This window comes from Pezoporus wallicus, unplaced genomic scaffold, assembly GCF_028554395.1.
Source record: "Pezoporus wallicus isolate ANWC-B61680 ecotype Strahan unplaced genomic scaffold, APGP_CSIRO_Pwel_v1 scaffold_11491, whole genome shotgun sequence".
Lineage (NCBI taxonomy): Eukaryota > Metazoa > Chordata > Aves > Psittaciformes > Psittacidae > Pezoporus > Pezoporus wallicus.
This window is the reverse complement of record NW_026642649.1, coordinates 5,368,131-5,380,741: the sequence shown is the minus strand read 5'-3', so window position 1 is coordinate 5,380,741 and position 12,611 is coordinate 5,368,131. Positions and strand designations below refer to the sequence as shown.

The following is a 12,611-nucleotide window of genomic DNA, read 5'->3' as shown; positions in this document are numbered from 1 at the left end:
CAGACAGGGGATACTCACTGCATGCTCCACAGGTGAAGCAGGCATCGTGGTAGAGGTTGCCCATGGCCTGGCAAGCCTGGTTTGCTCCATACACCCCCTTGCTGCACTTCACGCAGGTGCCTGGAACAGAAAGAGGGAGACAGAGGTCAGAAGCAGGACCTTGTGGGGTGGCTGGGTCACTGATGGATGGCCACACCTCTAATTCAGTATGGTGGCTCCGCAGCTTGGGACCAGGGGGCTCATTGAAGCCACAAGATGTAGGTAACATTGGCGTCACCACTTTGAAAGATGCTGTTAAGAGTGGTCATGACAGTCATCAAGAACAGCCCTGACTGGCCACAGTGACATCTCCTTCCTTCTCCCATCCTTCCCTATAACCTTTATACACATTTAAAACCACTTAAGGATCCTCCCAAAAGTCTGGGTGGTAGTAAATGGTGCTCAGGGCTCTTCACAGACCAAGTGTTCCTGCTACTTATTGCATAAAATAAGCTTGTTGGTTGCAATTGGTATGAGGAAAACACACCACCTATTCCCTTTAAATCTTCATGATTTCACACCCTGGTCACATCTGCTGAAGGCCCTAAGGACTTCCCAATGAAACAGAGCTGGGCTACCCAACACTTGCCTCTCTTCCCTCTGTCAAACACATCTGAACAGAGACTGCATGTAGGCGCTACCTACAGACCATGCATCCTGTCCAGATGTCCCTCTTGCAGGACAAGGCAAGCAGGAGACCAGTTTTGAGGAGAGAATAGCTGCTGCTGATGGCAGCTGAGGGGGTGACTCTCAGGCAGCCCATGGGGCAAAGGAGAGACAGGGGAAGAACACAGTCAATTTATGGCTACACACTGTTGAAAGGGCAAGTCCAACCTGCTCCTCACACCCAGGCTTTCCAGCCACCACCATCACCTACAGACCAGGGTCAGCTCTGGAGCTCCAGAGGAGGCAGAAGATGACCACACTCAGCTGTTCAGCTCAGTGTCTTGCCAGCACAACCAAGCACATTTCCACCAGCACCCGCCCTGGTGGGGCTCCGAGTGGCAACAGTGAAGATGCACAGTGGTGGTGGTGGGGAGGATGCGCAGGGAGAAGACTTCAGCACTGCAGGTTCACAAAGGGTGTTGTGTGTTCACCTGGGGCTTCTCAAATCTCACCACATTTCCACATAACACTCTTTTGATAACCGTAACAAGTGACAGCTGAGTTTCATGCCCTTGACAGCATCCACTAGCAGGACCTACTCCCTTCACCTTACAGGGAGAAATGCAGCAAGGCTGCCCAAAACCACTATTAGTATCCAGGGAGGGAAAGTCCTTGTCCGAGGAGAAGGACACATCAAGGCAGTTTACTTACTCCAGGCATTACCCTATGATTGTGACAGACCAGTTTTAAAGCAGCATCACCCTTTAGCTACTTCTAAATGAGCAGCTTCAATCTGTGTTTAAGCAAATAACGCTGGATCTACCCAAACGCGGTAGGACAAATGGAAGATGAGCTTCTGCCTTTGGTCTATGACAACCCTGTGGATGTGACTTCACCTCCTGGTCTCTCCTTCCACTGCTTCTCAGTCCCAATCTCCCCAGATCCCAAAACTCCCTGGGTCAGGGACGGTTGGTGACATCTCGCTTCTACTGGCCCAGGAAGAGGTACAGCATCATCTTGCTGGAGATCCTTAGTCATGCTGTGGTTAACAAAACTTCACTTCTCTCAGGGCACCACAAGCTCTGGAGTAATTGGAAAGGTCTGGTCAAAGTTAGGAAGAAACCCAGCCACCTACTTACGACAGCGCTCAAAAGTAACTCCCAACCCCAGCAGTACCATGCTGGCACTCCCAGGGTGCTTAAAAAACTCTTCCTGCAGCTTATAGCTACAGCCGTCAGTTTTCACATTACAGGGATAAAAACACTTGGGAGCCCTTTGCAATCGCACACACAGAGCTGCTGAAAAGCAGATACTTCATTTTCCCACAGCAGACCTGGCTTTCTGTGCTGCAGCTGCCTGCACGCATTCAACCAGCACGCTGAAAGCTATCCTTGCGCTGCTCCAAGCCCCACTGCACTCAGAGCCAGAGTCCAAACTGACACAGACCTGGAGAGAAGGCTGCAGAGAGTAATGAGTTACTCTGCTTTGTCCAAACCCGACCTGAACTGAAATGCTAGCTTGGCTGTGAGCCCACCCCAGCAGCAGACTGACACCAAGTTAGCAAAACTCGCTGAATCTTTCTGAATCAAGCAGATTTATCTCATTTACTGAAAGAAACACCTTAAGCAGGCAAAAGATAAACCATGCAGGCATTGGAAAAAAAGAAAAACAAACAAAAAAAGACAAAATGTGGCTTTTCAAATGGATGTGTTGTCCCAAGAGTGCATGCATTCAGCAGCAGCCTGAACTGCTGTGCAGTCGTCTTACACAAGAGCTAATGGCTACCCTGCAAAATTCCCTCTTGACTACAGCAATGCCAAGCAGAAAGTTTGGAGAGCAGGAAACCTGCCAGTTTTGCTGCTCAGACCTTCTTTCCACGACATTCACTAAGCTTTCCGCAGAACCAATAGATTTACTGCACTGTAAGCACTGCATTTTCCCCTGCTGTGTGCCAAGGACCGGCTGCTCCAGAAAAAGTTACCAGCATGCTCCGATTCCTCCTTTCCAGAAAGCAGCGGGGTGACTCTCAGTATGGATGAGCGTCACAAAGCAGGAGGTTGAAGGCAGCAGCTGAGGACAGGCTCAGCACATGTTAAAGACGCTGGCAGGTGTATAAAGCCACTATATAAATACCTTAATGCATATCCCATGGAGGGCAGAAATTGCCTCTGCTGTCTCCTGTCCATCCCATTTAAGCTTTAGAGCACAGGCACTACCCCTGTGGTTTTGCCAACAGGACAGATAATATTCTGGCCACATCCCGCAGAGCTGCCTGTGGTCCTCCATCCATACTCAAACCCTCCTCCATCTCCTGTCCCTGGAACATCCCAACCATCCTTCCTCCTTGCTATCACTACATGCCCCATTTCATTCCCCGATGGAACCTTCCATCCACCTATTTAAATATTTATTTCAGCCTTTAAAACACGGAAAATAAAGTCACAGAATGAAAGAGCTTTTAAAATAAAACGACAATGTTGTCTATAAAATCTGTAATGTACTGAATTTCACAACTACGTAAGAACCAGCATTACTATAAATATTTATAGATGTCCTGTGGCAAGGCTGACAACTGAAAAATGGCATTATGGCAAATCTGTGTAGAATTTATCTTTACACTTGTATCTGCTAAATCTGACTTGAAAGCCAATTATATCTCAAGAGCAACTGGAATTATTCTAGAAACAAGCCTTTGCTTCCTCAAAATATAACATTCTGAAGTATTTTAAGTAACACGCTTGAGCCTTCATCTCTGACACTCAGCGCACCTGGCCTGAAAGGGGAAAAAGAGGTGGGTTTTATTGATTTTTCCTTTCCACTTTTTTTGTTTTACTTTATTTCCCATTCACTGCCTGCTGCCATAATGATCCCGTTCTTCCAGCTTAGACTATGAAAGCAAAAAGCAATACCTGCTGCTGACAGTGGACGGTGAACACGTGTGTGAAGCCAGCCTGATGGAAGACAGTGCAGCACAGCGCAGGCCACATCCAGCCCCATTCTGCTGCAAAACGGGCTCTGTGCCCTGCTCCAGTGATTTCCTGACAAGAGTGCTGAGCGTGCTTTTTGCTAGCCAGGGAAGAGAGTTAAAACGCTGGCCAGCACCAGCCGGCCAGCCCCACATGCCGCTGACAACAGTCAGCAGCTCTGGGTGATTTTCTTGGCATAGAGAAGCTTTTAGCAACAACTCCTGTCCTCAGTTGGAAGCAGAGGGATCCCAAGAGCCATGGTTTATGCAAGCAGTGACCTGAGGAGATATCCCCTCTGAAATGACAACTTGGAACCTCAGACAATGCTATTAACATGTTATTAAGGAGAAATAAAAGTTTTAGTCACCAGGATGACAAGCCTGAAACACACGTGTGGCACAGGTAAATTCACGCTTGAGTACCCCGGCAGAATGTGAGCCAGATTTCAAAAGGGAAAGAGATGGGAATTGCTGATTTCGGCTCAATTTCTGCTAGCAGGGCAGCCGGGCCCCGCACAACAAAGGAATCTCTGTTCCCTTCTGCATCATGCGGCAAGTAACCGCCTGCGCTGCAGCTGAGTGCCTCAACAAAGGGACCTTTGGGGCAGAGCTGGGACCGAAAAACATGCCCTGGAAGCCACTTCCCAGTGCCTGCTGTATTCTGTCTCGGCACTGCAAACCAGGAGGAGGGCTGCCACTGGGAACAGCCTCAGCACACAAGATCAAACATGTCCAATGCAGACCTCAAGGGCTGTCAGAAATGAAAGCAAACCCGGTGCTCAGCCTCAGATGTCAGTGCCACCCTCTAAGTTCAACAAGTGCATTTCCAGTTACTGCCCGATTCAAAGCCTTTCCTCTAAGTGTTGTTATTTCATGCTCACCATAGTTAGTTACTATTAACTTTTCAGCAGTATCCCCCTTCTCAGCAACATCCAGGAGAGCCAAGCTTTGCTACACATGCTCCTGGTTGGGTTTGCTACAACTGCTGCTTGATTTTGGAGGGTCACACATGACAGTGTGCTGCTTCAGTGGTGAGATTTCCTTGCAATGTCAGTTGAGCTCTAGATAAGAGGAATGCAGTAGCAGGACCATCCTGGTGGTGTGGGTCTGCATATGTAGCTAATGCAGAAACAGCACTTGGAAGAGCAAGTCTGTTCTACCCTTTCCACTTACTCCATACACGCAGCGCTTCCACAAGTAGCCTGACTCTTCTCCATCAAACATAACTGGTTTTTGTCCCCTCCTTACAGGAGGCTGGATTTATAGCAAAGAATGCACAGCTGTACATGGAAGAAACTCCAGAACCTTTGCACAACCATACCTCTGGTATCATCCTTTCCATCTGCCCAGCCACACACATGGCTAATCCAGAAGCAGACCCTGATGCCTCCTGGTAGTCCTTCATGAGGACCTTTTTGAAGACACAGGCTCTGCATTTTGAATACACAGCTTCAGCAACCCATCTATTTATTCCAGGAGAACCAAGCCCCCCACTTGCACTCACATTTTCCAAAGACTCTGCTGAGAAAAGCCTTCACCCTGTCATACCCAATGTGATGCTCAGTTCTTTAGGTTTTACTTCAGACTGTCTTCAGAACCTGATGCCACCTCCCCATGGCTCACCTTAAGTCAGTCATTTCTACATCCAATTCTAAATCACACACACTGTGTGCTTTACCCACTACTGTGCAATCGCACTTGCTGAAGAGTGGATTTCAAGGAGATCTGGAGGCCCATGTAAGGTTCAGTGACTGAAAAGCCTGGCAGTTTTGTGCCATTCACCACCGGGTGACTGGGTTGTCACTCAGTGATAGCAAAGACATGCAGGTACTTCCTGCCCCCCAAAAAAACAGGGCTGGTAAGTGCAATTTTTCTGTACCATTTTTGCATGCCATGCTCCTGACCCCCTGACTTAGCTGCAGAACAAGTACACACTGCCAGCAAAGTATAAAAATGCCATCAAACTCACGTCAGTGACATATTAAGTACCCTATAGCAATGTCAGAGATAATGTTAACTCCAGTGCCACATGAATGAGGCTCCTATTCCTTTCAGTCCCCGCTGCCACAATATCCTGGCTGAAAGACCTATTGCTCCTCTGCCTCAACTCCTTCTTCTTTCCTTTTGGTAGACTTTTCCTTAGTTTGCAAGCCCAGCTGAGGTCCCCAGAGGAAGGGAGGAGAAGCACACACACTGCTGTAATCGTGAAGAGCAGTATCCCAGGCGAATACATATTTGTTTGGTTCCATGCAGTGAGATAAGCTTTGCAATCTGCACACACCCACCAGCCCACATGCTGTGATCCTTCCAGCTTTCCTCATTCCACCCAGGACCCACCTCATCCTGCCTCCCCCTCCTCTGTGCTGCAGGCAGGCATCATCTTTTTATAAGGGCATGTAGTGACAGGACAAGGGGGAATGGTTTTAACCTGACAGAAGGGTAATTGAGGTTAGATATAAGGAAGAAGTTCTTTCAGTGAGGGTGCTGAGGCGCTGGCACAGGTTGCCCAGAGAAGCTGTGGCTGCCCCATCCCTAGCAGTGTTCAAGGTCAGGAGCAACCTGGTTTAGTGAAAGGTGCTCCTGCCCATGGCAGAGAGTTGGAACTGGATGATCCAATCTAAATCATTCTATGATTCGGTGATTTTATTCTAGCCTAGGAGCAGGCAGTAATGGATACCTCTGTTCATTCCCAAGTGGAAACATCATTATCATCATCCACACACAAAAGAAACCTCAGAAGAACTTTCATTTTTAACCAGAAATTCTCCACTCAGCAGCCCTGAAATTACCCTTGATACTACCAAAGCATCCTGGTGTACCATCAGCAGCACGGTTCAGTAAAGTCCACAGCTGTGTACAGCCTTAAAGTTAAAACATGTTGTGGTTTTGGCAGTGGTAAAACACTAACTTCACTGTAGACAAGACCTCAAAAGAGCACTGTTGGCCTTCAAGCTGATCACACCAATTCAGAGGTGCTGGGGTTCCAGGTCTCCACAGGGTTCAGTCATCCAGCTACTGCTCTACTTCTGCCAAGGGGAAAAGAAAACTGCAGACTTCACTAGCAGATCTTATTCTGCCTGACTGCTGGGAAGCATCCCAATATTTCACTGCAAAACAAGATGCCTGGGGCCCTCCTAAAATACCTGCAACTTACCAGCTCTGCTCCAAATAAAAGAAGCCAGAACTTGATCAACACCTAACAAACATTTATAACAAGAAAACTATTTAAAGAATTATTTTTTAAAAAAGCTCTAGGTAAGGGTGTAGATAGTCCTCATCAGATGGAGATTTCATCTAGCTCTGTGAAATAAGCACACACAAAAACACGATGTTACGCGTTACATCTCTAAAAACACCCACCCATGCCTGCAGACCAAGGAGCTGTGTGGTACCACAGGCTTAGTTAAAACAATGGTAAAACCTCTCTGCAGATCCTGCTGCCTCTCAGCCAGGCCTCTTCCCTATCAAGTCACCTCCAGGCAGCTCCTCAGTTTGGCTGTGCGCCAGCCCAGGTCTTACCTGGAAACTCATCCAGTACCACTCCTCGGTATGGTGTCACCTCACCTAACCCAAAATATGGTGCTAGTAGAGGAGCTGCAACTCCCACAATCCCTCCTAGTTAATTGATCTTTCCATTCACCAAGTTAGATGAAGGCTGGTGTATCCAAAGGAACATCTGTGGGATTCAGGTGCCTCACTGCTGGATGGCCCCTGGAAATGGTACACCAAAAACCTGAACAGAAATTAAGCTGGCTTCCAGCGACACCTCCAAGACACATGAGGCCCCTGCTCTGCTGAAGGAATGAATGAATGAATGAAAGCCTCTCTAAGGAGCAATTTCAGGACTTCTCCCCCCCCCTCCCCAAGTTGAAGTCCTGGGTGATTCCTGGGATTGCCTACGCCCCCCTTGACAGCCCACATAAATCAAGTCAGCACTGCAAAAGCCCTCTTGGAGAATCCAGATAACTTCAGGGACATGTGCAGCCCATGCTGTTCACACAGGCCGCTATTAAATAGGCAGAAAAATTAAAACTCCCTTGGGTTTGTTTGTTTGTTTCCTTGTTATACGTACTTGGAGCACACCAAAGTATTCTGTATAGCAAGCTGGTGCTGACAGATAACCAGACTGTCTGTTACTTCTCAGCAGAACATCCTACCTACATTATGTCTAGTCCCTAGCTTACCCTTTCCTAGGTTTTCCTCTACAAACACTCATTTTCACTCAGTGAAGGAAAACCAAGACAGACTGAAGAACCTATCTTTAAAATATCCCTTTGTTACAAAAGCAGCACCCAAAATTATGAGAGATGTAAGCATTTTAGATAAAACACTTTGGTCATTCACGCTTTAGTCCTGGTTTCATTTCCTGTATTAGTACTGCAAAGTTATTACATTAGACTTCCCTTCACTGGGGGAAAGCCTGAAACAAAACAAACTGTTGATCCTTTTTATCACTGTTGTACAGAAGTATTATTTTCCATCCTAAAGTTTGCTAGCTTGAGGGCACAGCATAGCAAAGAGATTCAGAACACCAGCTGGGTCCTTTATCCCTCCAAAGGAAGTAGGGCGACTATGAATAAATGAAAATAAAAGTGAGAAAGGGGAATGAGGGCCAGCATTAAAGTACCTTGGTACTTGCCCTTTCCTGCTCCTTGGTTCTCTACAGGGCAGATTTGCTGAGCCTTCCCCCACAGAGCTGAGGCTCTGAACAACCTCTTGCATTGCTCTGATTTTCCCTCTCCTCCTTCCCAGATTTCTCAGACACTACACCCTGGTATAAAACCTCCTGCCCCGAGGATGCCAAACGAATTCCGCAGGGATCAGGCAGCCTCCATTCCCCCCCCCCTGCCCGGGGCTCACCTGTAACTCATCTGCCTGCCCAGCAGGACTCTCCATGCTGTGCTGCCAGGATCACTCCTGTTCACTACACATTTCCCGCAGGACAAAAGCCTCCCCCCGCCGCTATATTCCGATTTTTGAGCACTGCCGCCAGCGAGACTGTTGTTCCAACCACATCTTTGTTATCAGCTGCTCGTCACAGCCATCAGCCCCCCCCCCCCAGACGAGGCTCATTCAAACCGAGCAGGACGGAAAGCGCCAAAACACGTTTCCAGCCGCAAACGCTCCGAGTGCAGCAACTCGACACATCACTTTTCTGCGACAGAACGCAGACGTGTCTGCCCTGCCACACGGCTGGATCCAGACTCTGACACCAAGATAACCCCAGAACAGCTCTCTGAGGGCAAGTACCAGTGCCCAGTGGCAAGAAAGACATTTTGTCACACAGTTTGCAACGTGGTCCCTCAAGCTACGTCCCCAAAGCCCAGTGTGAAGCCCATGGCTGCTCCTGTGTGCACAGACCACTGCTGAGCCACCCACAGACCCCACCGGACAGGACGCCGTGCAACCCTCCCTCTGCACCAGGTTGAAGAGTTTAACCCAGCCCTGCCTCTACTTCTCTGACCGCGGGTCTAAAATCACGAGGGAAGTCCGTACACTAAGACCTGCTCCTGTCCTTCCTTAAATTAACCGCGGAGTTCGCAGCCTTCCCAGAAACTTTTCCGTCCTCCCCAAAGCCAAACTATCTCATCTGCTATTAAACTGTGAAGTGGTGAAGCAGGGAGAGGAAACACCTGATTTGCCCCTAACCTTCTGCCATCCTGGGACAGTAAATTGCTTTAATCCAGCAGGACATCTAATATTCCCACTGGGAGATCCTCATATGCAGGCAGTGCCTTTTCACTGCCAAGCACCAGTGATAACCTCTGCGGGAGACATGTACTGCTTGAGATTTAGGGAGGACTGTGTCTGTTCATCTGCAGTCTTCAGGATGCACTGAGCCTTTCACAGCTGTTGGGAACCAGCACCTGGGGCTGGTGGGGAAATCCTGGCACGCTTGGGAAACCACCACCCTTCCCATCTCCAAACTCCTCTTCCACAGATCCTGCAAGCACACCCAGCCATGGCCATCTCCATGGGGAGTACCACCAAGCCTCCCCTGAGCTCTGTGCCCTTCCGCTGCAAAGAGCAAAGGGCTCTTCGAGAGATGCTGCTCCAGCTTCTTCTCAGCTCTGTCCTCCCCATCTCTAACCCCCCTCCTCCTATCTCTTAAAAATGCAAGAGATAGGCTTAAAGAAAAAGGTGTCACCGGAGAAAGAGCCTCCTGTCCCTGTGATAAATAAAGTAAAATAACACCCCACGGCCCCAGGCAACTGAGAAAGCAAAACCACGCAGGCATACAGGCAAACACAACCCTGCAGGTGCAAACCCTGCAGTAACACCTCACAACGAACCCTTTTCACGCCGCCTGGCAGACTGCCTCCTTACCAAAGTAATCAGCCTTCGGCCGAGCATCCATCTCCTGCTCTAGGCGCTGGGTCAGCGCCTCCAGCTTCAGCTCAGCCGCCGACGGCCCTTGCTCCTGCTGCGGAAGGAGGGTCTGGCAGGGCAGCTTCACCTTGGCAGTGCTGGAGCCCTCGGGGTGCCCGGTGTCCGACCGGGGTCCGCTCACACCCTCGGAGAAAAGCGGCTGTGGAGCATCCGAAGCCGTCACCCCACGTGAGGCCAGGCGTGAGGAGCCCGGCTCTGGGCTTGGGCTGCTGCCGTTGGCCCGGTGGTTCTGACCGTGGGCCACCAAGTGTCCGGCTGGGCTGGCATAAGCTGTGGTGTGCGGGTAGTCCACGCTGGGGGTGGCGGGCGCGGAGCTGGTGGGGAAGGACAGTGGGACGCCCTGGTACCACAGGTGGCTGCTGTCCCCTCCGGCCCTGGGGGCTGAGAAGGAGGAGGACCTCTGCTGTGGCAGGGCCCCCGGTACCCCATCCTCTGTCCCTGCCGAGGGTGCCGGGGGGGCCCGGGCATGCGATAAGGAGGATCTCTGCCCGGCTGCCGCCGGCTCATAGCCCTTGCTGCCATTCTCCTGCCCACCACGGTAGGGCTGAGGGTCACTGGGGGTCCCAGCCTGTTGCTCCCTGTGCCCCACAGCGGGTCTGGGGATCCTGTTGGGCTCCGCTTCCCATCCCCAGCGCCCAGCCTGGCTGCCCGGGGCCTCACCTCCATCGTACGGCCTCACGCGCGACCCCTCCGCGGCGGCCGGTGGTGGCTTGGACCCCCGTGCCACAGGCAGGGAGGGCCGGGGGGGGTTGAAAGCAGCCCCTCCGTTCAGTGCTGCCATCAGCATCTCCTCCTGCTGCTGCTGCTGCTGCTGCTGGAGGTGGATCTTGGCCATTTTAGTGGCGAACACCCGCCTGGTCTCCTCAAACTCGGGGTTGTTGCCGGCAGCTTTGTCCACGCGAAAGAGACCATCCTTGGAGGCCTCGTACATGTTGAGGTCCTCGATGAACTTGCTGGCTTCCAGACCTAGATCGTCGTACTTGGCCATGATTTAGACCGGCTTTTAGCGGGCTGACCCCCGCCTTCCTCCTCCTCCTTCTCTTCCTCCTTCCCGACGGGACCAGGGAACTGCTCCCGCCGCGAGCCGCCTCACGCCTGACGCGCCCCGTGCAAGGAGGGGGCGGAGCTGGGGGCGTGGCCAAGGGGGCGGGTGGCGGGGTCCCGCCACCCGCCCCCTTGGCCACGCCCCCAGCCCGCCACAAATCGCTTCCGAGGCGTGAAACGGGGATTAAATCCTTTCATAGTCTTTATATATATATATATGCATACTATATGAATCTACTATATACTATATAGGAAATATACTATATTTCATACTATATTCACAGAAAGGTTTGGGTTGGAAAGCTCCTCCAGCTCCAAGCCCCTGCCATGGGCAGGGACGCCTCACCCTAGACCAGGTTGCCCCAAGCCGGCCTTGAACACTGCGAGGGATGGGGCAGCCACAGCTTCTCTGGGCACCGTGTGCCAGCACCTCAGCACCCTCACAGGGAAGAACTTCTGCCTTAGATCTAACCTGAACTTCCCCTGTTTCAGTTTGAACCCATCACCCCTTGTCCTATCGCTACAGTCCCTGATGAAGAGCCCCTATCAGCTCAGCTGTCTGCAGAACAGTGCGGATGACGTGGAAAAGGATGCTGAAGCCCTTTGGATAGGGACCTGCCGCACTGGGCTTGGCCTCCTCCCAGGCTCCGCACGCCTGAGCAGAGTTTGATGGCAAAGCGCCTCCGAAGGGGGATCACAGCCAAGTGACTCAAAAGCATTTTGGTGTTGAATTCACAATGCTTACAGTCAGCGTTAGGCAGCAAAACACCTTTGAAGTTTCCTGCTTGGATTTATCCTTTCTGTGAGACTCGGGTACTGCCAAGCAAGCAGCCAAACCCTCTACTAGGCAGGAGTTGTAATACTACACGTACTTGTAGGCTGCGATTAGGTATGGTCCCACACTTTTACAGTTTCTGTGGGCTTTATAGACCATGCCTATTAAGAAATGAAGGGTCCACGACTGCTGTTGTAGCCCAGGACCAAAATCTATGTGCCAGTTAATTAGCTGATTCTAAACCCTATCCCTTGAAGCAAAAAAGCACTGCCCACTTCATCTGCTTTCTCCCTGTGGGCAAGGCTTACACGCTGCATTTACTCATACAGAATAATGCTGACAGCCTGTAACCCAGCCCTGCTCCACGTGGCAAGGCAGCAGCTGGGGGAGAAGCAGCCCTGAGGTCCTGCTTTTGGGACGATTGGGCATGTGGCCACAGCCTTGTGCTAGGGTGGCACAGCCCTCCAGGGCTAGAGAAGATGCCATGGCCACCTGGACTGAGATACGTGCTCTGGGGTGTTGCAGCAGGAAAGTGATAAAAGCTTCAGAGCTAGAATATAAACAGTGAACAATGTGTAAGGCAGAAGTATTTCCAGGATGGAGCCTGGCTTGGTCCTTGCAGGAGCAAACACATCTCTCAATAGTGCATTGCATAGGGAAATGATGGACACTTCTTTCTGCTTCCTAACAGGGGTACTGTTTATCTGCGCCAGCTGGGTACTTTATACCAGGAGGATGATGCACAGGGCTGGAGGGTAGATAAGAGGGTGATGGAGGGAGGGATGGAATAAG

The 12,611-nt window shown here is 50.7% G+C and overlaps 1 protein-coding gene across 1 annotated transcript in view; it reads right to left on the bottom strand.

Annotated features, from left to right (window-relative positions):
- The window catches only part of LIMD1 (LIM domain containing 1), a 30,184-nt gene extending 19,109 nt beyond the window's left edge, over positions 1-11,075 (bottom strand). Inside the window, exons 1-2 of the mRNA XM_057431619.1 lie at positions 9,938-11,075; positions 19-120 (exon numbers count right to left, since the gene is read on the bottom strand). Of these exons, the coding sequence (XP_057287602.1) occupies positions 19-120; positions 9,938-10,988 (1,153 nt within the window). The 5' untranslated portion in view covers positions 10,989-11,075. The remainder of the gene's footprint in view (positions 1-18; positions 121-9,937) is intronic.
- Between the last annotated feature and the right edge of the window lie 1,536 nt (positions 11,076-12,611).